The 26,261-nt window shown below is 43.4% G+C and overlaps 1 protein-coding gene across 7 annotated transcripts in view; it reads left to right on the top strand.

The window, feature by feature from the left end:
* Nt5c (5' nucleotidase C) overlaps positions 1-26,261 on the top strand; it is a 106,274-nt gene that overhangs the window by 53,153 nt on the left and 26,860 nt on the right. For 3 of the 7 annotated variants that reach the window (XR_003113306.1, XR_003113305.1, XM_025301257.1), the window contains exons 1-2: positions 22,096-22,454; positions 25,960-26,135. Coding sequence is in view for 4 of the 7 variants with exons in the window: in XM_025301257.1 (XP_025157042.1) it covers positions 22,256-22,454; positions 25,960-26,135 (375 nt within the window). In the remaining 3 variants the exon portion in view is untranslated. Of the gene's footprint in view, positions 1-22,094; positions 22,455-25,959; positions 26,136-26,261 lie in introns of those variants that run through there. The other 4 variants (XR_003113304.1, XM_025301256.1, XM_025301258.1 and 1 more) reach the window with 3 other exon arrangements.

Here is a 26,261-nt window from a genome sequence, read left to right as displayed (position 1 = left end):
TATCATTCAGAGCGTCACTATTTCAGAAACTTACTATTTCAGAAGAACATCTTATAGATCACCATTTAGATAGTCAATCGTCCTTTCATTTTCCGCTGCATGAAAAACTGTGGGTCACCACGTTTCACGAAAATAGGTTGATTTCTTGACTTTCGTGTCCACCATATTGGATTCGCCATTTTGAATTTCTGTATTCCTTTAATTTCACATTTTGCATCTGAGAAAGCTTCCAAATGTATAAAATTATAACAGATATCAATCTATTCATTTATAGTGCACTTCTAGATGTCAGTAACAATGCTAACTATGCCTACTTGAAATTTGACAAAACATGTTATCATTAAAACTGAGCTAAAAACCGAATCTATATAGAATCTACATACCATTTTTGAGAAGAAGAATTCACCTTTACAGTGCGGGTGCAAAGAAAACGAAATTATCTCCTTTTTTGACCAAGTTATGGATTCTTAAATGCGTTTCTGGTAACTATAGTTACCAGTAGGCGTTAAAGGGTTAAAGCCTCGGCGCCGAGAACGCGGGCTGGCGAACTAGTCAGGCCGATTTCGGTCACACGTCGCGCATCACGCTGCTCGTAGACGAGCGTAAGAATCTGCGATCAGGCCGGCATATCCGATCGCGAAGAGACGCACGAGCCGGCGCGGCGCGGCGCGGCGCGGCGCGCCGGCGTGAGCTCGGTTCTCGCGCGAGCGGCACGAGGAGAAAGTTTCTCGAAGCCAGGAAGTGAAGTAGGCCACGACTTTGACCGCTCGCAAGGTCCATACTCCCGTGTGGCACGCCACTTGGTAGTGTCTCGTATCTGCGAGCGGCCTGAGAACGCACACCTATTGAACAGCGCTGCGCGCGTGTACGTGGAGTGCCTCGCGCGAGCCCGCTGCGCGCGCGGTATGCGGCTCCGCCGCGATGTTCCCTACAGGGTGGCCCAGAAAAAGTGGAAATCGGCGGCAGGGACGTATTCTTTGATGAGCGCCGCGCCGACTTTCCCTTTGGCGGAAATTTCAACCCGAGCTGCGCTTTTACCGGGACCAGGTCCGCTCGCGGCGCGTCGCGCGGATCGTGCGCGTTAGCGATTTCTGTCGAGGAAGGATCAACGCGCTCGAACATGTGGCTAATTAACGAGGCTCTAATTAGCGCGAAGAAGTGCTCTCCTGCCACGGGCGTTGCCGTTGCGAGCGAGCGGGAACTTTATTCGCCCGTTTAATTATTGGTGAAACGTCGACGGCATGTCGTCGTCGTAGGTCGCTGTTTTTCGGGAAAATCGCCGATAAATGGCGATCGCAGTTTCGCGTAATCGGAAGAAATGTTCCCGAACATTCCGAGGATCACGCCCGACCGGGCGGGGCCGCGCTCTGCCGGGGGAATTTATGTCCGGCGCAACGACGATAATGTATTCTATTACGATTTTAATTGAAACAAATTGAAGCCACGGTCATAAGCGCGCGGGGCAAGCGTTGCCATTGAATCTGTGATAAACGGCGGCTCTTTTATCGAAATTATTTATTGTAGTGCCGCGCCGCGCCGCGGCGATGAGCCGCATAAATAACGCTAACGCGAAACGGGGAGAGAAGGTATTTCGTATTTGCGTTAATGTCATGCATAAAGCATACTTAAATTCAATGACCCTCTCTCTCTCTCTCTCTCTCTCTCTCTCTCTCTCTCTCTCTCTCTCTCTCTCTCTCTCTTACGGTAACCCCGCACGCTCGTTATTTTGTTGTTATTGAACACGTTGCCTGTTTCTCCTTCTTTCTTTTTGTTTCCGCTCGTCTCTCGTTTGATCTTTAATTCGGTCAAAAGTATTTAACGTAATCGAGGATAATCGAACGGCAACAAAAATCAGCCCGACACACGGCGAGGATTAATCGGCTCGACAGAGACGAGGATTAAATAGTTCGAAGCGCGACAGAGATTCCAATAATTTAATTAGTATACAGACACTGCGATTACGCTCCTCCCCGGTTATAATCTAGCGTATATCGAGGATTAAGTGTCCATTGATCTTGCAGAATTAGTCCTTTCCGTATGCCGTATCGATCTCTCGACGGTACGATATCACGCACAAGTACGAACGAAACCATCACATTTCCGTGTACGCCAATCGCAGTCCTCGTACATATTCCTTCGTTTCATATCAAGGAGTTTTGTAGCTGGACGTAATTGTACATGTTCCATTATTTCCTTTTATCAAATTACACACACACACACACACGTATATATATTACCAGCGTGAACATCTCCGGAATACAAGATAGGAGAGAACTCTATCTGCACAAAGGAGAGATGAAGAAGTCCGAGCAGAAAATTGTTAGAACTATCCTTATGAAGCATAAGACTCCGATAAGGCTGAAAATAGGATGCACTAAAAAGGAATTATTACCACATCAAGCGAGATGGATCTTTTAAAGGGATACCTTAGATTTTACGAAATAAGGTTTTCGTAAGGAAAACTGATGAGAGCCTTAGAAGGATCTATTAGGGGTGCCTTAGAATTAGTAAAATACAAAATCAAGTTTTATTATAGAAAATTAATAAGATCTGAAGTGTATAATAAAATTGTTATGGTTTAGTATTGTTTTAGTAGGTACGTTCCATCTGGTTCTTTTAAAGACTTTTTAATTATACTGCAATTAAAAACAAATTTTATTAGTTTTATTAATTACCATATTCATTAGTTTCTTCTAAGGATTTTTCTAATACTGCCTTCGTTTTGAAATGCAGCAAATTTTAATAAAAACAGTAACAAAATTTTTATAAGGAATGCTACATTTTATTATAAAGTATGCTATATTTTTAAAATAAAAAATTCTTGTTATATACTAACAAGGTTATAAAGAATTTACAGTCTATACTTCTGGAATAAAAAGAATGAATATTTTTACTCGAGCAATAATAAAAATATTTCCTTATAAGGCCCTATTAATATTGCCTTATAAAGGCTTGTTAAATCATTTATTACACATCTTGTAGAAGAGTCCTTGTCTTTCTATCCTACTAGAGCCCGGTTAGGGAAAAATAATTAGGCCCTTACCAGAACCTTATTAATTTCTCTACTCGGGGAGCCCATGCACGAACATTGTAGCGCAACCGAAAGCAAAAACAATTCAAACCCGCGCGATATCCGATGCAGCCAAAGCGGCTCGCTGATGAAATTGTCCAAACGCTTCGCCCCCGGAAGATCCAGAGATCTTTGCTTCTTCTTTCTTTTCAACGAGATATAACTCTGCACGGTATATTATAGACACGTATAACTTTACATGCAAATATAATTACCCGCAGCATTATGCTGTGTTATGTACACAATATAATTGCATGTATTCTGAAGGAAAGGTACAATTAATAATTCTACAAACGCTGCGGGAGACGTTAATTAAACGAGCCGCTCGTTTCTTTTGATTTTGCACACAGTGTTCGCAAGAAAGCGGGTTTCCTTGTCCGCCGAGCTTCTCCCTATATTACGCAAGATAAGAACGCGACAGAAGGAACAAAGATCGTTCAATGAGTCGTACTCTTCAAGCTTCTTGCGTCATCCGTGTACCGCAGAGATGCTCTGCTATTGTATCGGCAGCGCTTGAAACGTGCAAAAATTCAATCGTCTCTCTACGCGATTCACCCGTAAAATGCCGCTTTCAAATACGACAATCAGAGTTTACGCACACGCCGCTTCCCGACTGGGTCAAGGTTGTTTTTCAACCTGGTTGAGGCGTTCGTAGAGAGTGCCGCCTCTCTCTCTCTCTCTCTCTCTCTCTCTCTCTCTCTCTCTCTCTCTCTCTTTCTCTCTCTTTCTCTCTGCCTATCTCTTTTTCTCGCGTCCGCCTTTTAACGCTTGATAATGTCTAAATTTAGTTGCGCTCGCGGATAAGTTCAAGCGTGAATAATATTTTGCTTATCCCAATTAAAAGTCCGCGCGAGAAAAATCAGCTTTCTCGCGGCACGAAGATAGGTTTTCTCACGTCGCCACCTCGCACGTTGACACGTTTCTCTTGTATTCTCCTTTTATGCTTTCGAGCCGAGTCAAAAGTGACATGCCCGTTTTATTTCTCTTGAAATACGCCTCCGTGAGTAACAACGAGGCCCAATTTCATACACGTACACCTGTCATTACTAATAATGACTTGTCTTGCCTGTTAAGCGGTAGCTTATCGACTCTCTCTCTCTCTCTCTCTCTCTCTCTCTTTCTCTCTGCCTAAAAGTATTCCGAAAAAAAAAATAAATATTAGCTGTCCTCTCGTTGGCGGTTATTTACGACACTCGACCCGGCATAAATAGATATTCTCCCGTGGTCTACTATGTACATAACGTTCCTCCGCACACGGCGCGGTGAGAAAAAGGAAGACAAGGAAATGAGAGAGAGAGAGAGAGAGAGAAGAAGGCGCGAAAGGGGATTTGAGAGATCAGACTCGCGCATCGCGATATACGACGTGCGCTTTACATACATTGTTAGAGAATCGCGGAACGGCTCAGTGAAATCTACACGCGACGAGAAGCCCTGCGCGCCCTGCGGCGGGGCAGGGCGGTTTCCTTCACGGCCGATTGTACATGCCACCGTGTGTATGTTACACCGGGCGTCTCGTACTCGCTGGGATGGTTAATTGCAAGCTGCCGCGACTGCTTAGTTGGCCGAATCGGCTGATAAATGCCATCCTATTTCCCGGCCGCGTGCGAGTAGCGCTAGAACGTGTCTGTATCGCCGCGCGCAGAGCTGTCTTTTCGCGCTACCTGCGCTCCTACGTCGAAATCAATCACCCTGAATGCGTGCTTGTCTCTCTCGTACAACGAGACAAAATTGCATCGCGAGCACCGCGTTAAACTATGTGAGATAACGCGCGGCGCGGCGCGGCGCAGGCAGCGAGCAAGCAGGACGAGGAAGTCGGGCGCGAAACACGCGCCATGAGGCTTCGAATCGTTCCGTATCGAGTACTTTGCGATTAATGTTCACGATGACTGACGTTGTGTTAAGGCAGTCGGCTGAGCTCGTCGGACGATCTGCTGAAAAACTACCGAGATCCGCATACCGAGTCGATGTCCCGAAATAACCCGAGTAGAAAGATGAATAGGGTTCTGGTAAGGGCCTGATTATTTTACTTTAACATTAATCAAGCCCTAGTAAGGATATAAAGACAAGGGCCTTACAAGATGTAATGGTTTAACGGGTCCTTATAAGATAATATTATGAGATCCTTATAAGGCAATATCAACAAGGCCTTATAAATAGGCAATATTAATAGAGCCTTATAAAGAAATATTTTTATTATTACTTGAGTAAAAATATTCGTTCCTTTCATTCCAAGAAATTTAGACTGCAATTTCTTTATTTCTTTATACCTTGTTAGTATACAACAAGAATTTTTTATTTTAAAAATATAGCATACTTTACAATAAAATATAGCATTCTTTACACGTAAAAATCCTGCTACTGTTTTTATTAAAGTTTGCTGCATTTCAAAACAAAGGCAATGTTAGAAAAATCTTTGAAAGAGACTAATGAATATGGCAACTAATAAAAATAATAAAATTTATTTTTAATTGCGGTATAATTAAAAAATCTTCAAAAGAACCAGATAGAGAGCGTACTTACTAAAACAATACTAAACTATAACAATTTTATTATACGCTTCAGATCTAAGGAATTCCTAAAAAATCCTTCTAAAGTCTTTTCAGCTTTCCCTATCAAAGCTTTATTTATTAGATCTAAGGCATTTCTAAAAAAATCTTCTAAGGCCCTTATCAGTTTTCCTGATCAAAGTCTTATTTCGTAAAATTTAAGACATTCCTAAAAAATCCTTCTAAAGCCCATATTAGTTTTCCATATTAAAATATTATTTTATAAAATCTAAAGGATCCCTAATAAGTCCCAAGGCCCTCATCAGCTTTCCCTATCAAAGCCTTATTTATAAAATCCAAGGTATCCTTAAAAAAATCTTTCTAAGACCTTTATCAGCTTTCTTTATCAAAATTTTATTTCGTAAAATCTAAGATATCCCTAAAAGATCCATCTCTGGTCAGACGTGGTAATAATGAGGCATCCCTTTTTAGGGCATCCTATTTTCATTATTATCGGGGCCTTATGTTTCATGAGGATGGCGCTAACAATTTTTTGCTCGGGAATGCAGTTCTCGGTGAGCAATTGTCTATCTTGTGTGGGGATGAGGGTATAAATAAAAAAAAATGATTAGTGAACCACACCAGTAACTGCGCACCTTGATATTCGAGAAAATCCGCGCAAAGCTGCCGAAAAAGTGGAGCCGCTCGCACGGGTTCGTATGCGGCCGCAATTTTCCTCTGTTGTCGCGTGCAACCGCCGTGTTATTATCACATTGTCATGAATCGGTGCATCCGCGAATTAGGATACTTACATCGGCGCGGTCAGTGTACTAAAACGAACGCGCTAATTCGCCAAATAAACTCGTCAGATCGGAATATGTCGCGTTTGCACACGACGGGCGAGTTCCATCGCATTACGGCGTGTAATCATCGGGTTATTATGTCGCTGTGTATCAGTTCGTCCGTAAATGATGACACGATCAGCCGGCGATATCGCGCGCCGTGCGGAAAAAAAGGGACTCGGAGCAATGTGTCTGGTAAATGAAAGACGCGTGAGTAACGTCGACGTGCGAGAGGGAGAGACACCGTCGTATACGGTGCTTGTAGCAATTATGTTGAAAAATCAGCGTTACGGTAAACGCGCGAAAAATAGGATAAACGCGAGCCGAGAGCAAGAAGCGGCCCGGCGATCAAGAGAAGCGTGTTCGATTCACGAATCGGTCACGCTTCGCCGACCAGATCGATCGCAGCATCCTTCGATCGGCCATACTTTCTCCGCGGACATTCGCCGGAAAATCGGCAAGTCGACGTCTGGTTATCGGCCAGCGCGATCTGGATCTTCATCATTCACTTAATAACAAGGGACAAAAAGAGGATGAGAAGATGAAGCAGAGGGGAAACGTAGAGGAGGGGGAGACCGACGCTGTCGGTCTGACTTTTTTGTGTCGCGCGACTCTGCGACTCGCGCACGCACGAGTGTAATTTGCGCGTAATTTCACGAATCGCGCATATATTGTCCGCAGCCGGAAGCCGCGCAACAATGCGGCCTGAAATAACGCGATATCCTGCATTTGCCAAAAATTATTTTAATTCGACGGGTTAAATCGCCGGTTAAATTGGAGGGATCGCCGCTTCCGAATTCAATCCGACGCAATTTAGCGTCCGAAACAGCGGACTGTATAATAATACAATGGTCTTAACATACGAATATTCGCGCATACGAACGCATCTCGAAAGTCGAATTGTGCGATCGCTACGGTTTTGTATAAATTCGTGAACTTTTGATGCACGACGGCCGACGATGTTAACATCAAATATAATCGCAACCGTGTGCGCAAAAATTATAAAATTCACGAGTCAACTGAAGTTGGCAATCGCTTCTGAGACTAGCTTCTCCTATCTCGAAAGAAAGAGAGATATACAGGAAGTCCGGGATCTTTTGGAAACGAAAAATTGTGAAGATTAATCAGATCAAAATGAGGAGAAAAGTCAAGTATCATTTTGCAGAAATCGCAATATTATTATTAAGTTATCAATGTTATCAATAAAGTTATTAAGTTATCAATGATTGAAAAATGACTACATCTAGAAGCTCTTTCTCTTTTAATTGATAACTTGAAAATTTGCGTACTTATTTGCAAAATGGTAAAGGACTCTTTTGTTCGGAATGACCTAATTTACAATTATATGACGGCTATTGTGTCTAGCAATAGATATGAATATATTGAACTTTGAACCCTGAACCTCGGCTCGCTAGGCACAATAGCCGTCATATAATTGTAGATTAAGTCATTCTGAAGAAAAAAGTCTTTATTTTATTATTTATTTAATTATTTTGCAAATAAGTTCTCAAATTTTCAAGTTATCAATTAAAAGAGCCTCTAGATGTGATCACTTTCAATCATTAACAAACTATTATTACTACTTACTACTTAATACAACTATTGCGATTTCGACAAAATGGTACATGACTTTTTTTCTCAATTTGACCTGATTAATCTTCACAATTTTTAATCTTCACAATTTTTCGTTTCCAAAAGATCCCGGACACCCTATATAGATAGTTTACTCTGGGGAGAGAGTTGTCCTAAAAAATATTAAAGTATGTAGAGACGACAATATGTGTACAAAACATATGATTATGAAAAACGCAAGAAAATATAACGAAATAAATGCGTATAAAGTAATAATGAAAACCAGCCGCACATTGGTAAAAATAAAGGCAAATAATACGTAAAACGTATAACAAAGCGCAAGAATTGAAAAATAACACGCGAGGTAACGCAAATCATTTACAACGCAAGTACATAATAAGTTCAGCACATACAGGAGGTTGCATAAGTAATTTTTCCAGCGTCAAAAAAGTAATTATACAGCCGGCGTCTAAATACTGAATACGACGTTAAATTTACTAATTCGTTTGGTAACGTATTGCAAAAATAGACCGTCTGCACCGTAAAGGATCGCTTATAAATTTCCGTGCCTGAAAAACCTAGTATTAGCAGCTCTTGTCTCCCTAGCTCTTGCTGGAGGAACAGAGAAAAAATCATAAAGATACAGTAAATAACATGATAGTAATATAGAAAATAATAAGCAATCAATGAAATATCTTCTACGATTCTCGATGGAGAGCCAATTGAGCCGGAGTCGCACAGGAGTCACATGATTAAAGAGTCTCATATTAAAACGAATGCACGAATTTAGAGAATGTTGCAATCTATTATTTAAAGAAGGTCGCCAGGAAGGTTATAAAAAAGAGAGAGCGAGAGAGAGAGAGAGAGAGAGAGAGAGAGAGAGAGAGAGAGAGAGAAAGCGGGAGACAACAGTACTTTGAAAATTCTCACACGAGTAAAAAATCATCTCAGACACGACAATCTCGTACCCAGGCTTCGGCGTCTCCTTCTCTCATGCCTTCTCCCTTAACTTTTTAACGCCCGACTTTTTTATAAATGTTTTAAGAATAAAATTTGAGTTTTTTTGAACTAAGACTATAAGTAGTGCTATAACCAAAAAAAATATCAGAATTTTATATTGGTTCTTTTATCGTTCGTTTTTTGTTTATTGGTAAATATGACTTGGATCCTAAAAGCATGTACGAAATGAGCAACCTATACAGAGAAAAATGAAGGGTAACCTATACGACATAACTCTGATAGTCAGCTTGACACTTTTGAGCTGAAACTTTACTATATTTGTGAGTGAAATTTATCGTTCAGAGCGTCAAGTTTACTATTTCAGAAGAATATCTTATAGATCACCATTTAGATAGTCAATTGTCCCGTCATTTTTCGCTGCATAAAAAACTGTAGGTCACCACGTTTCACGAAAATAGGTTGATTTCTTGATTTCCGTGTCCACCATATTAGATTCGCCATTTTGAATTTCTGTATTCTTTTAATTTCACATTTTGCATATGAGAAAGCTTCCAAATGCATAAAATGATAATAGATACCAATCTATTCATTTATAGTGCACTTCTAGATGTCAATAACAATGCTAACTATGGCTACTTGGAATTTGACAAAACATGTTATCATTAAAACTGAGCTAAAAACAGACTAAACCGAATCTACATACAATCTGTATATCATTTTTTAGAAGAAGAATTCACCTTTACAGTGTGAGTGCAAAGAAAACGAAAATACCTCCTTTTTTGACTAAATTATGGATTCTTAAATGCGTTTCTGGTAACTATAGTTACCAGTAGGCGTTAAAGGGTTAACCTCGGCTTTCATCTATAATACGCAGCAAACAACACCTCGAAAAGTCGCGCGCATCTCTCGAAGAAATAGCCGACGATAAACTGCGGTGATAAGCCGCGACGCGTGCGCTCGCGCGCGAACGCACCTGTTAGAATCGCGGCGGGGAAGGGCTCGAAATAAGACGACTCGCTCAACACTTGTGTGATTGCGCGTCTCCGTGCGCCTTGCGAGCGCGTCCTCCTTTTCTCTCGTGAGCCGCGCGGTATAGTTGGCAACACTAGTTAACGCTCACGCACTTGCATCGACGATCGGCCACCGTGAGTGATAATCGCGGAGTAGGTCACCGGAACAGCGCCTTTAGCAATCTGCGTTCTTCGCCACCTTTGCCGTTTGCCGGCACACGTACGCACGTACGTACGCACATGCATACGCACGCACGCACACGTGCACATCTTTGAGTGACGCGCGCTGCAGTTTTACGCGCCGCGCGAGCGTCGCGTTTAGACCGTGCTTGTGCGACCATAGACGAGAGAGAGAGAGAGAGAGAAATATTAATTACTCTGCGAGCGTATGTTTGTGTGTGTATGTCTGTGTCGAAAGGCAATTTCCGCGTCCAGTCGAAGATGAGCTATCTCGAAACCGAAACGACGCGACGGCCTTAAGTACGGCCGCGTTAATGGGCCAGGCGGTGTGTAACGCGAAAAGCCGCTCGCGTTACAAAATCGGCTCCCCGCCTCGCCCGAGGCTCTGTATACTTGATCCCGTGCGCAAATAAAGGAAAAAATGTCGAAAATTCCGGAAAATCGTGCCGCGCTGTCCCGCCGTGTCGTCGGGGATTTCGCGGTAAAATCTGCGCACGATGATGACCCTGCAACGAGCGACCGGTGTTCGACGGTGTGATTGAAAAAAGCAGAAAAGAGCCTTATTTTGTTTTCGAAATATTTGTCGTAGAGTAGCCGGGCCGGAGGGGGGAGAGGGGGGATATTGCAGAGCATGACCCTGCATTTTGCTGCGCATGCAGCGCGATTCTATTTTGCGCTTCAAAGCGTTTATGGCTTTTTCCCACTATCTTTCCGCGCTTGTTCGTTTGTTTCCCCACGTTTTTTTTTGTAACGTACGTTTTTTTCTGTCGCGTACATGCACGCTTTGTTTTTCTTTTTTCCTTTTTTTTTTTTTTTTTTTTTTTATTAAAAGTCCTCGGTGAGAGACGAACGCGACATTCGAACGCGTGCGCGCGCTCGTGCGGCTGACAGATTGACGTTCATCGGAGCTATTTGCTTTTGCGGGCCGCAAACGGTGAAGAGTCGCAAGGTGCGTTGTGGGCGCGGGAAGCCATGAGGACGATCGCGTGCAGAAGGAACTTCGCGGTGCGCGAGCGCCTCGCGCCGTCGGCGAGCGGAGAAACTCGCCGCTCTGCTGTTCGCGCAACCAGCTCGTCGTTAAGACAATCTCTCGCCGATTGTAATTAACCTGCGTCGCCGCAGCGGAATAATAAATATGAGCGATTGTTAGAAATCTCGGTAAGAGACGCGCGCTCGATAAAAACCGAGGCAGGAAGTCGTTCTCGTACGCGGTGGGAAGCGTGATTTAAGCGCGGAAATCGCTCGCACGCATTGTGTAATTCCGTGCCTCCGGTCGAGGAATTCGAAAACGCCGGCTCGGTGATACGAACGTTTCAATTGCACCGCACATTGTCGCGCGGGAGGATCGCGCATTCCTGCGGTGATTCTCATTCGCAGTCATACCGAGACGTGCGTACAGGTCGAAAAACTGTCGCATTATCCGGATTGTTTTCCGCTTCGAGTAAGTTCGGCTCGAAGCGTTTCCTGCTTAGAGGGACAAGTGCCTCTTAAAGTAAATCAATAAAAACGCTTCCGCGATGGAGTCGGCCGGGAAGGAAGAATCTCGGCGATTAGCAACGATCCTTTTGCGTAAATTCTTTTCAGTTTTGTCGCGCTTTCTAGCGGCGCGGAAATAGACTGTCGGTCGAGTTTGTCTCAACGAGGGACATGATAATTTTTTCAGTAAATGTAGGACGCTTTTTCATGGAAGATCTCGGTTCCGGTGATGGAGGCAGTCGCTGCTATTGTAATATCGACTGACCCTTTCGGCCTTACGGCGTTTCGCTGAAAGATACATCGATTGTACTTTAGGCAGCGCGATACATTCGCTAGCGATAATAATCCGCTGGCTTTTGTTTCACGCGAAGGACCGAAAAGTTGATGAATAAGGAGCGACGGGAAGAAAGTACTTCCGTAAATAAGCGGAACCGCTGATTTATTCGCTCCTCTAAAAAGAAGCCGGATAAGCTGATTCTCTTCCTAAGCCATTTGGCTGAATCCGTGACTCTCGCTCGTTTATTCCCCGCTTAATTAGCGGACGCGTTACCGAGCGCACGCCGCCGCGAAATTCGACGGTCCGCGAAGAAATAGATCAACGTAATGGCCGCAAACTGAAATTAGTGCGAACCATTAAGTAGCAAATTAATGCAGGTCGAAAATTGCGAGAGTAATTATCGGCTAATTAGCAAGACCTGCGTCACGTAACGAGTTGCGTCTGCGTGATAGCGGATATTATCGTGACGTAATAAGTATCGCGCGTGTAATACGCGACAAAAAGCGTATTCGTCCGTGACGACTCATCCTAATCGTCACCTCGAGGAAGCTTTTATCTCGCGCCGGGACCACCGACGATTCTTTTCTGGCGCGACCTGCTTCTACCGGAACGATCGAAAAATGCGACGACGAGAAAGTGCAAGGACTTGTGCAAGGACAAACATATTTTTTTCTTTCCTCCATACAGAGTTCATTAAAAACGTAGAATTCATCGTCATATAAGTTCGAGTAATTCTTGCCAGAAAATACGAGCCGGCCATTCTCGAACGCTTGGTATAGTTTTGGCGTCGAGAGAAATTTCTCGCCGAGAGAACGTTCTTGCCTGACCTTCCCCGAGAGCTGTTACACTTTTCTTTCCGCCAAGATTTATCACTGAATTAAAACGGAGCAATTTGCTGGATTCTATTAAAAAGAGAGAGAAAAGATACGCGGAGTGGCCAGAAATATTAATCCGGCGATGAAGAATAACCGGAAATGACGGATATTAAACGAAAACAACGTTACGGCGGAGGGTGGATCAGCCGTGGTCATGGTGAGAGGTGCCGAATAACGTAGAAAGTTGCGCGAGCGTAAAACTTGCCCTCCGTAAAGGAGTTGGAAAGTCAAGCCGCTATTTTTAACATGACACAATATGCGGAGATATGAAATCCGCGAGCGGGCCGCACGAGTGAACGAGCGAACGAGCGAGCGAACCTTTAACGGCAACAACGAGCACGTTGATCCTGTTGGAGCTGCCGATGTACAGAGGATGCGTATTCAACGCCCCGGGATATCTCAGGTGCACGGAAAATTTTACGAGGGAGTGTCGCGGATTACCGTGCACCGTGTCGCAACGTAAAACGTCGCATCGCGCTTGAAGTCCTAGTCCGACGAAGGATACCACGCTCGAGTATATTATTAGGGGTATGCAAAAGTTTCTATCGTATTTGAGGCAATGTTTCTTATTAATATTGTCATCAATGACATAGCATCTTTGATCAAAATATTTTCCGGCATCATCTACTACTTTTTGCCATCTTTCAGGCAAAAGACGGATACCATGGTAAAAGAAGTCTTTGCTCGTAGAATGAATAAAGTTATCAATAAATTGTTGCACTTTCTCAACATTGCGAAATCGTGTACCAGAAGAACTGTGCTGCATAGAACGAAATAAGTGAAAATCCGTTGGGGCAATATTTGAAGAATATGCCGGGTGTGCGGTAGGACTTTCCATTGCAATTCCATTAAAGTTTCCCGGGTCGCCAATGCAACATGGGGCCTGGCATTGTCGTGCAGAAGAATCGCTTTCTTATGCTTTGTCGCAAAATATAGCCGTTTGTCGCTCAATTGCTCATTCAACTGCTTCAATTGTCGACTATATAATTCCGCGGTGATAGTCCGAGATGGTTTTAACAGCTCATAATACAGCACTTCTTTCATGTCCTATCAGATACGCAGAAGGACCTTATGACCACGGATATTTCGTTTGGCGCTGTGGCACAGAGGGTTCTACGGGATTTACAATTTGTTGAAGAAGAAAGTGTTGGTGATAATCTGAAAAGAATAAAAGATAAAGTCAAGTTGTTTTCTTGCCAAGCAAAAACAGAAGATTTTTAGTAATGCGCAATTATTTAATATTTGATCCAGTTGCTTCCATTATCAATTATTGCTTGGCACCATTTTTGCATATTTTTGACCAGATTTTCGGTGTATTCTGGTAAAGAACGCCATATTGTTTTTATTTTTATGCACAGCTGCTTAAAAGTAAAGACACGCTTTCCTTTAAGTTTCATCTTAAGGTATGACCACATATTTTCCATGGGATTCGCGTCTGGAGAGAATGCTGGCCAATCCATCATAGTTATGCAATTTTCGAGCTTTTCTGATAGCAGCGGTTTTTTCATGGTGAACCGAAATGTGGTGATACCACGTCATTTTCATGCAGTCGGCTTCTGATGGTATTAAGCGAGATATATTGACCTTTTCAGCGGAGTTTTACTTGGGCCTAACGCTTAAGGGTAAGACTAGGATTCGTCTGAAAGAGACACAAGATAGCTTTGTCCTGCTTCGGAGTCGTTGCATGAGACAGCCCTCTTTCTGGCAGGTCGTCAACATTTTCAGCGGTTTTAAATCTATTTACTCACTTTCTTACGAAAGCCTCTGACTTTGTAATTGCTCTAGCAGTTGCTGCGATTGTTAATTTTGGTCCTTTAGAATGCTTAATAAGAAACACCGCCTCCTAATGTTTTAAATATTTTACACTTATTTTTAAAAATAATGTTTACTTTTAACGACTACTCAACGCAACATTTTGATGTACACTGCGCAAAAGAAGTTAGTTTCAAGATTCAAACAGTATAAGGTAGATGGTGCTACTATGATTTTCTATAAAAATATCACCCACACTTTCTTGACCAGACTATATCTGCGATCTTTTGAGATTGGGATTGTCATAATAAATCCATTTTTTGTCTTCGGTCACAATTCGACACAAAAAAGACTTGTGTTTGTGTCTATTGAGCAGCGAAAGACAAATGCTGACTCGGCTGGCAATAGCGTTCTCGAATAATTCATGGGAAATCTATTTTTCTTCCTTCAGAATTTTCCTCATCTCATGCAAACGTCGAATTATACTGCTTTAATTAACATGTAACCTTTCCGCAAGTTCTATGTTCGATTGAGTCGAATCTTCTTCTAATAACGTTTCCAAGTCATCCGAACTCATCTCTTGCGGTCGCCCGGCACGGTCTTTGTCTTTCAAATAAAAATTGTCGCTTTTAAAACGCTGAAACCACTCGCGACTTGAACTTTCAGCTATCGTTCATTATAAGTTTCGCAAATGATCTGGCAATTGTTTTGCGCTGATGAAATAAGAAAATCACACAATGACGAATATGCGTCTGTCTTATCGCCTTCCATCTTCATACAAATTAAAAATTTAAAATGTTTATGTCAATGAATATGACTTATTATGCATTAGTTTTTATGCAGGTTGATCAATACTGGCATAACCTAACAAAAATGTGTCGCAATTTTCATTCCTAAATAATCCACAATGCCATAGGTGAAAACAATGGAAACTTTTACATATCACTAATAAATCGTGAACATCGACGAAAGAATCTTCGCACAGAGCATTCTACAAGAAGAAAATCTAATTAGCAGAAAACTAATTAGGAAGGAGTTATTTCGAGTTTCTCCGTGTTTCCGCAACGCGACGTGCTTGGAGCCGTGACAATATTTGCAATCAAGTGGAAAAAATATGCAGACGCAGACAACATGGCTGGTCGAGATACCTTGACCGGAAGTGGAAGGTTTTATCGAGGCCGATATTTACGTCGCATATGTTACTCTGTGCACGTCACGTGTTGGTATCTCGTTGAAAGAAAAAAGAAAACAAAATCTAACCCGTTTTGCAACCGACCGTACTCTCTCATATTTCGTCCTTCCTGCTCGTTTAGAATATCGATGACGCGCAACACCCGCAAGCACACGAGACATCGAGACAGGAAGAATATTACGTAAGAGTGACATAATTCTCAATAGCAGAGTGATACCGCGTGTCGGCGAACCAATCGATCGTTCGCGTGCTCGCGACGTGAAGCGCTGCTGGAGGAAGCGTATATATACGTACAATCAGGTGCATTACGAGAGGAGTACGACGACCGGGGATCGAAGACCAGGTTAGATTAAGGCAACGAGGTCGCGTGCCGTCGGCAAGTGCGGAGCGATTGCGTATGTAAATGTTGGAAGATCGTAACTGCCGATGTCTATCGATCAAGAGGCGACGAGAGATTATTTTCGTACACGCGCGTCATCTCACGAAACAAAACTTCTTAAAAAATCCGACGTTCCTCTGCCTTTTTTCGCTTTTCCGCTTACTTCTCTTCTGCTTTCTTTTTTCTCCAATTTGCGCGGTGCGTCAGCCAAGCGCAAACCATTGACGTTGTATCGACACGCGGATGTAATCGACGGAGACAGGATCCGCGAGTCTGACAGGAGGAGGAGAATCGGTGGCAAATGATAAAGAAAAAAAAAAAAATACCACGTCACGCAGAGAACTACCCATCCTGTCGCAAAATAACTCCACTCTGCAAGATGAACCGACTGAGCAGCTGGGGTACCTTTGAAAATGCGGGAGCCCGAAAACTAAGAGATTATTCCGAGAGTGAAAAAAACTCGCATTAACAGCTCGGTCTGCGAAAAGGAATCGTCTGCAGCGTCGCGACGTCGCCTTCCCCGCCGTGCTACTTTCGTCCCGCTAAAGTCTCGCATGCACCTCTCGGCTGTGCTTAGAAAACTGCTTAAAACCACGAGCACGACGCTTAGACAATAAATGTAAGTGACGTCGCGACCAGACGGACATAAAATGAAAACGAGAAGTCCCCTTCCGCTCCGCTTCAATCTAAAGCCCGCCGCGACCAAGCTGAGGGGTCGAGCCCGGACTGGACGCGAGTAATAATGAAGCTCTCGGTTGGCTATCTCGAGATTTAATTTCGATCATGTTCGCGCGGGCAGAATGCCGCAGCTCCAGAAATTTATCTCCAGCACCCCCTTCATCCTCATTCTCGTTCGCCCACCGTTTCGGAAATATCAGCGCGGCGGCGGTTATCGCCCCACCGTGTATTCGCGACAAGACTATCGCCAGATCGTGTGCAAGGTTGGCCCCGTACTTTTCGAATCTTATATTTTTTCGAATTATACTGCATTGTGCTACACCTGTGCCGTATTGTGCCGCAATCTGCAACTCTGTAACTCAAAGCGTACTCAACTCTGTAACTCAAAGCGTACTCAAGAAAATTAAGAAAAACGAAATTTTTGATAGCCCCGCACTTTCCGAATTTTGAGTTTTTCTTTATTGTGCCGTATTGTGCCATGTTTGTGCTGTAAACGCGAGATCGATAACTTCAATAACATTTGAGAAAAAGAATGAAAACGAACATTTGCCAGCCCTCCACTTTTATCCGAATGAACCCAATTTTTGTTTGTGAATTCCTACTAATTTGTGCCGCGTTGTGCCATTTGATAAAACTGGATATCTCCTTTCGTTCAGTACAAAAAAAAATGTTAAAGTTAAAATACAAATTAACAAATAACTTTTCTTTATTGTGCTATATTGTGCAATGTTTGTGCTGATTAGTACTGCAAACGCGAGACCGATAACTTCAATAACATTTGAGAAGAAAAATATTGGACAAAAGTGAGGAGCTGGCAAATTTTCGTTTTTATTTTTTTCTCAAATATTATTGAAGTTATCGGTCTCGCGTTTGCGACACAAATCAGCACAAATATAGCACAATACGGCATAATAAAGAAAAACTCAATTCAAAAAGTGCGGGGCTACCAAAAATTTAGTTTTTCTTAATTTTCTTGAATACGCTTTGAGTTACAGAGTTACGGCACAATACGACAGTACAGATGTAGTACAATGCAGCACAATTCGAAAAAATACAAAATTCGAAAAGTGCGAGACCAACTTCACACACGTATCGCCAGGCCAGCCCAGAAGCCGCCATAATACACTGCAAAGCCGCGTGCGACCCGCGGCTGACCCGCGCGTCTCCTCTCCTTCTTTCACCAACGACCTGTGTGTGTGTGTGTGTGTGTCCTTCTTCGGTGCGTTTCGCACACTCGCGAGTCACACGCGGATGCACTCGCGTCATCCAGCCATTCTCTCGCTCTCATCGCTCCCCATTTGATCTCATCAACGACATCCGTCGTGCGTGACTGCCCTATAGGCGGTCGTGCATCGTCGCGGGAAAAGATGTGCTTCCTGGGCGAAATTGCATCTCGCGGGTGTTGTCCTTGAGGCCTTCTGGAAAGTCGCACCGTGTTCTGGATTTCGGGCTTTTCCTTTCTCGCGACACGATGTATGTCCACCTATTAGTACCATCTGTGTCTATACCGTTCTCGAGACACTAGCCGTTCCTCGAGGCAAACGTGTACTCGTAGAAAAAAAATTTGTACTTCGGACAAATTGCATTACGGCAGAATTGTATTTGGTTGTTCGAAAAGTAATTTCGGTTTTTTCAAATGGATGGTATAGATAGGATTAATTGCCTTTTTAAGCAGTTAACCTCATTCTAGAGCAGAAAATCATTTTACATTTTTACAACGCACATTTCAAGCTTCATTTGGAAAAAAGTTATTTTGGAATCTGTCAAGTTGTTTTTTGTTTGCTGTTGCACCAAAAATGGAAAACCAACGTGAGCATTTTCGTCACATTTTGTTTTTTTATTACCATAAAGCCAAAAATGCAGCGTAAGCAAAAAGAATTGTGTGCCGTATATGGAGAGGATGTGTTGACTGAACGCCAGTGCCAGAATTGGTTTTCGAAATTTCGTTCTGGGAATTTCGACCTCAAAGATGCACCACGTTCTGGGAGGCCAGTTGAAGCTGATGAAGACCAAATATTGAAGAGATATTGGTGCACGCAAATCATCATTTAACAACGCGAGAAATTGCTGAGAGATTGAATTTATCGAATTCGACTGTGCATGAGCATTTGAAACAACTTGGTTTTGTTTCAAAGCTAGATATTTGGGTTCCACGTTCTCAAAGAAAGAGGTTTGATTCGTCACATTACCATCTGCGATTTGCTGTTGAAACGTGAGGAAAACGATTTATTTCTGAAGCGACTCGTAACTGGAGATGAAAAATGGATTGTGTACAACAATATTAAACGCAAAGAATCATGGAGCAGATGTGATGAACTAGCTCAAAACACATCGAAAGCTGATATTCATCAAAAGAAGGTAATGCTCTCTGTTTAGTGGAATTGGAAAGGAATAGTTTTTTTGAGCTGCTACTAAACAACCAAACGATTGATTCGAATGTGCATTGTCATCAATTGGACAAATTGAATGATTCCATCAAGCAGAAGAGATCAGAATTGGCAAACAGAAAAGGTGTTGTGTTTCATCATGACAACGCTGAACCTCACACAAATTTAATGACTCATCAAAAGCTGTTAGCACTTGGATAGAATTTGCTACCGTATTCACTATATTCAACTGATCTGACACCATCCGATTATCACTTTTTTCGGTCATTGCAAAATTCTTTGGATGGTAAAAATTTCGATTCAAATGAAGATGTCAAAAACCATTTAACCCTTTGAGGCACGTATATTTCAGAAAATCCGAATCACATGAAAATTTATATACGGCAGTTTTTGGAGTCGCTGATTGCGAATCCGTTATCAGATTTTTGAAATTCAATATGGCGGATCCAAGATGGCGGGCGCAAAAATGAAAAATCGCGATAATTTCGGTGACAATGGATATTGTGGGGTTTTTGGAGCCGCTGATTATGAATCCGTTATCAGATTTTTAAAATTCAAGATGGCGGCCACAAATATGAAAAATCGCGATAATTTCGGTGACAATGAGTTTTGAATCTCGGATTCGTAATCAGCGACTTTGAAAGCCAATCAAAGTACAATTTGACCTAATCATATAAAAATTTTATAATCCGCCATCTTGGAAAATAAATTTTAGAATTTGGACCTCAGATTCGTAATCAGCGAGCTCAAAAGCTAACCAGAGTACAATTTTAGCTAATTTAATAAAAATTCTATGATCCACCATCTTGAATCCGCCATCTTGGAAAATTAATTTTGGAATTTGGACGTCAGATTCGTAATCAGCGACCCAAAAAGACCCCAAATCTTGATTTCGAACAAAAAGTTCACTCATAGTTCGTGGAAAATGATTTTTTCTGTAAAAATGTGTATTTTTCACACTTTATTTATTTATGATAAATGGACAACTTATTCAAAACACATTTCAACTTTTCACGTATGTTCCCAAATCATATAAGAAGCTGAAAAATGTAAAAAAACCCGACAAGAATCCCTCAAATATTTCATGAAAATGTGAGAATAAATAGGTGGTAAGAATACTTACCACTATGCCTCAAAGGGTTAATTTAGTTTTCTGCCAATAAGGACCGGGAGTTCCACGAGCGTGGAATCATGTTATTTCCTCAAAGGTGGCAAAAGATGTTAGAAGAAAATGATCAATACTTGATAGAATAAAACTTAACTTTCCATTAAAAATATCGTCTTTCATTTTCATGCAGAAAACTATTTTCCGAAAGTACTTTCATGCAGAAAATTACTTTCCGAAATTACTTTCCGAACAACCCAATACTTGGGGACACATTCGTGCGTTCGGGTTCCAGCACCGCGACTTTCCAGGAAATCTCGTCGGATTCCCCGCGCCAGAGCTTATTAAGTCGCGCTGTCCAAATTTCGACATTTGGATCTCGCGCGACTTTCCACGCGAGAATCCGCAACAGTGTTGCGCGCTTTCGCGAAGGACGCTCGGCGAAACTCGCCATTTCCCAATCGGTCGGCTGATAACGGCGAAATGTCGCGGCGGCACACGCGGATGCGGCGCGTCCAAAGAAACGGACGGATGACACAACCAGATCGTTAATCATACGCCATCGACACGTCGTATCGCCGCGCCGCGACGGTCCACTAAATACGGAAGCGCACGGATCGGCGATGGCGCGATGGGCAGTCTCCAGCGATTAGGATCGGTCGCGCAAAGTGTGTTAAGCGTCTTTCAGACAGCATTTTTCAGAGTCTCCGAACCTGGGAGCGCGTTCCATTATTTACTAACTCTCGCGGAGAAACTCTCTCACGCGTCATGCTTCGCTCCTCCCTCTCCTCCCGACGTTGGTGCGAAATCACCGATTCGGATCACGCCGGCCGCGGGGATTCGTGCGACAATTAACCCGTTTCAAGCCGGCGCGAAGCAAATGTTAAGCGCCGATCGAAGAAGCCGATAGCCTCGGAATGCAGATCCCACGGGCGGATATTGCCGTTTGACTTTCTAAAGACGCGCTTTCCGCGTCCGGTCGCGCGTCGATTCTAATTGGGCCTTTAGCGTCGCGTAAATACTGGATCATAGAAATACCTCGGCGACCCGGAACTGAATCGATCGGTTTCCCTCGGCGCGACGGGGGCCAAGTGAGGGAAACGACGGCGCCTCGGCGTTGAAGACGCGTCGGCTGACGAGAGGAAAACCCGTTTCCCCGTGACGCTCGCTGATTCGTTGGCTGTCCCCATTATTTGAGAACAGATACCTCGCCGCGTGACGTAAATGAAGTCGACTAATTCGACTCTCTCCGTCTTCCTCGCTCGAGGAGGCTTTTAATTTCCGCTCTGAACAGCGGTGCTCGGGAAACTCTCGATCGCGCAGGTTGCCCGAGCGCTGCAGCCGAGCGCGTGGCAAAGGAGAGAGGAACGAGAGGAGACAACGACACACTCCACCACGGCAAGAGCGCAGCGCCCGATAGATAAGGATCCGCCGCGTCGTTATCGTGATAGTACGCGAGCACCGGCGCGGCGGTTCGGAGCACGCAAACGGCGCGGCGACGCGAGCCGCGCGACGAGGAGTGCCGCCGGGTATAGAAGGCCGCGTGTCGTTCGCTCAGGCAAACACGCGCGTTTGATTATCCCGCCGAGAAGAATGTCGCCTCGGCGAGAACGCGTCCGCGCGCGAGGCGCCGTGGTTTCGAAAGATGAGCGCGACGCGTGTCGCGCGCGCCAGAATAGCCAGGAAGACACGCGGAAATAACTCGTTGCATAATTAATATCTTGACGCGAGACAGCGGCAGCGGGAGAGAGAAGGAGGAAGAGAAAGAGGGAGAGAGAGAGAGAGAGAGAGAGAGAGAGAGGGAGAGAGAGAGGGAGAGAGGGAGAGAGGGAGAGAGGGAGAGAGAGAGAGAGAGAGAGAGAGAGAGAGAGAGAGAGAGAGAGAGAGAGAGAGAGCAGCAGCAAGAGCACACAGCAACGACGGCGCTCTGATTCAAATCAGCCGCCGCGCGCCGTGCGCCAATCGCCGCGCGACACCACGGTGGTTGTTGTCGCGCGCCCGCCAATCGTCCGTGATGCTGCACGTGAGGCGCGTCGCGACATCGGGCCTTCTCGCCGAAGCACCGCCGTTCGCTGTCTGGCTAAGCCGCGGCGTCGCTGCGCCGGCCGCTGGGACGTCCCGACGCGCGGTGGGCGACCGCGCCATCAACCGCGGCGAGGTGTCGCGCGAGGTGATGCGCCAGAATTACCTACGAGTGCTCGACAAGTGCAAGTGTGAGTACCATCCACAACGGCCGCGGCCATGCCTTCTCCATGCGTCGTCCTTGTGCGCATTCGTCTCACTCGTTCTCGCTCACGGCGACAAGCCCTGAGCGAATGCGAGCGACGCGTGCGCGCCGCGCTCTCGACCAGTTCGATATCTCGATCGTGCGCGCGCGCGCGCGCGGCCTTGACATGCAGCGCGCATGCGCGCCGCGCTCGAGAGCTCCTCGATATCTCGAACAGACGCGCGACCTTGACACGCGCGCGCGAGCCGCACCACCGAGCGATCCCATCCCTTCGTCCCGGAGAGGCGCGTTTCTCTCTCTTTCCTTCTCTTCTTCTCTGTCACGGAAAGGCAGGCGGATGAGATTTAATTAAGAGGTGAATTTTTGACGCGGCGGGAAGAGAGAGAAAGAGAGAGAGAGAGAGAGAGAGAATGAGAGACGTCTCGCGGCTGCATTCTCGAGCGACAGCGATGGGGCCTGGCGCGTCGCCAGCTGTTTCGACACGTTTAGAAAGAAACATTCAGCGTGATGCAATTAATCTCTTCCTATTGCTCGTAATGTAGCTCTTTCAAGGACGTTGAATGTTACTCCGATTTCACGTCGCGGTAATAACATCGCGAATATTCTTCCCCTACGCGACACGATACGATGCGCGGCTGGAACTCGGATCAACGCTTGTTACCGAGGTAATTGATGGACGTGCAGTGGATTCCAACACGGTTCGGACACCTTTTCTTCTCGATATAGTTCGAAACGCAGCTGATGGGGGAACTTGTTTTTGGAAAAATTCCCAATTTCCAGTTCTCCCGCTCGACATTTACTGCGTTCCGGAACGCGTACGAGAAAAAAGTATTCAAATCGCATTGAATGCAAGTGTACACTGAATTCTAAAACGGTTTAAACATTTTTGTATGCGTTTCAGACCGCAGGAAATATCCAATGAGGAAACTTGTTTGTGAATAACTTCCAAAAGAGAGAGGGAGAGCGAATGACTTCCTCTCATTGATCATCTGCTGCGTTTCGAACTGCATATAAAAAAAGAGCAGAATATTCAAAACGTATTGAATCCAAGTGTACGCCATCATACGTAGATAAATTCGGGAAACGCGGTAATTTGAAGCGTTGGAGAATGAAATAAGATCGATGCAAATTCTATCGCGCGAGCGCGAGGAGCGTGCAATGCAGTCTCTCGGGGTTTAATTTTAAAGATCGCATCTCTGCCAAATCAGCCGCGTTGACAAATTCATCAAACGTATTATCTTATCGTCACGTTCGAAAGGCCTGAAATAATGACACGCTGGGCCACACTGAGATAATGACGTGCAAATTCCTCGGGCAGGTAAGTAAAGCGGGCGATGCGTATTTCATCTGGCATTCGTTCGCCTTAATTAATTAATTAATTCGCAACGGCGCCGAAAAGTGGCGCGAAACGAGCGCAAGCGGATTAGGTTTAGACCGGGGATCAGTCTCTCTCCCTCGCTCTCTCACGAGACCGCGAAGAGAAGAAAGAGACGAGAATACAGGCAGAAAAATCTAGGACAGTGAAAATCAGTTCGTACCGCACATCTGTAGGATGAAACGAGAGCGCCGCATAAATTGATCGCTAGCCGGGTCCGAAGGAATAACAACCGTATCGTCGTGTTGTTCCAATCGGGGACCTCGAGTCACGCGAAATTAAGATCAAATGCGAATATTGATAAGCTCGAGCGACTGAAGTCCCAAAACGTTCAACGCACGATCGAGATACTGTCTTATTTATTAATACCGAATTGCAAACGCGTCTTATTTGAGATTTTCCTTCTTTGCTGAAGCTCTCTCTTAATTTCTTAGGAATTTTGCAAATTAAAATAGAAACACCGACGCCGGGACCATGAATTCTTATTGTTTTGACCCTCAAATTCAAACGATAACACTTTCGATGTAAAATATGTACATCAGAGTTGGGAAGGTTACTTTGTAAAAGTATCTACTTGTAAAAGTAGCTAGTTACAGTGACAGTTTTTTTCACTGAGAAAATAACTAGTTACAATTACAAGTTACTGACCTTTATAAATAACATTACAGTTATAATTATTTAGAAAGTAACGAGTCGTCATTTTTCAGTTTAATAATTGTGCTATTATTTTCAATTTCGTAATTGTATAAATTCAATTTTATATAAAAGTAGTTATTGATTATTATATCCCTCATATTGTATATAATTTTTACAAATTAGATTCATTAATTTAAATAAACAATTCATATTTATTTTTTAAGACTATTAATAACAATTATAAGACAGTGAATGAATTTGATGAGGATAATAAATACTAAAAACACCAAAAATAATCTTAACATCAAAAATTAGATTTTTTCACTAAAAAATATACTGATATTTTATAAATAAAGACTTATACTCATATGTTTTCTTAAATTTGCAATTGGTTCTACTTGCATGAATAATTTTTTACCAGCGCCAATTTCGCAGAGAAATGCCCAGTTGTTTTCGTTTCCAAATTTTTGCTGTAATTCGAATATTTTTGCATATACTGGCCATGGCATTTTACAATTCTTCTCCGAAGATTAAGAGGTTTTATTCATTGTTTGAATTTTTTATATAACTGAAACCACGCAATGTACTTCACGCTGAACGCAGGTTATATTAACAGGTTATATTAACGAATAAGGACTGGCGACGCGCGACAGAAATGTCCAATAGGCGCACAAATTTTTTGAACGAAATACAAGTTGCGTTCGGAGAAGAGACTATCAGCACTACTGCGTCATTTTATCCTTGTTTTAAATCTAATAAAGATAGATGACGCAATAGCGCGTTTTCTAAATGCAGCCAAAATAACCAGAAAGTATGTTTATTGGATATCAAGCATCGCAAGTCGTTATCATGCTGGTCCGCCAGGAACTTAAGTTTGAAATATATAAAGTAACTATTAAAGTAACTATTAAATTATTACTTAGTATTATTAAAGTAACTATTAAATTAAAGTAACTATTAAATTAGTTACTACGTAGTTACTCATAGTTATCAAACAAATGTAACCAAGTTAAGTTACAATTATAAACTACGTTTACACGGCAACGTTAATCCGGATTAGTAACTATCATTACTAGTTAGTGCAGTCTCCGTTAGTACGAATCCGATTAGAGTATATTTTCAGATCTAAAAGAATATACCAATCGGATCAAAGAATTTACTAACTACGGTAGTTACTAATCCGGATTAACGTTGCCGTGTAAACGTAGTTATTGATGAAAAAAAGAAACGAAATTAAATTATATTTACTAAAAAAAAATAACTGTAACTGTAACTTCGTTATAAGTAACGAGTTACTTCCCAACTCTGATGTACACGCATGTTGAACGCATTGGAAGCTCAAATATTCGTATTTGGAGACCAACAAGAATATCAGATTAGAAAGTTAGATACGTGTCCCAGCATTGGTGCTTTTGTCTCGAATAGAAAAATGCAGAATGAGAGCGCGCGATTTGACGAATTTGTAATATTGCAATTGTAGCGAAGAAGCTTCCGCAGGATGTGAACCCGAAGGGTGTCTTCGCATGCAACGAGCTCGACTTGAAAGAGGTCCAAGTCTATGGATTCGATTACGATTACACGCTGGCGTGCTACAAGCCGTCCATGGACCACTTGCTCTACAGCCTGGGACGCGATATGCTCATCAAGAAGTACAAGGTTCATATATCACACCTTTTGCGATACGCTTGTTCGTTAAACGGACGAATGACATCGTCAATCTTTATGCGCTCCTCGGCTGTAACTTTTACCGAATATCGACCGTTGAATATGACGAAATATTAC

Source organism: Harpegnathos saltator, unplaced genomic scaffold (genome assembly GCF_003227715.2).
Source record: "Harpegnathos saltator strain DR-91 unplaced genomic scaffold, Hsal_v8.6 scaffold406, whole genome shotgun sequence".
Classification (NCBI taxonomy): Eukaryota; Metazoa; Arthropoda; class Insecta; order Hymenoptera; family Formicidae; genus Harpegnathos; species Harpegnathos saltator.
Note: the sequence above shows the minus strand (reverse complement) of the source record. Positions and strands in the feature narration are given on the sequence as shown.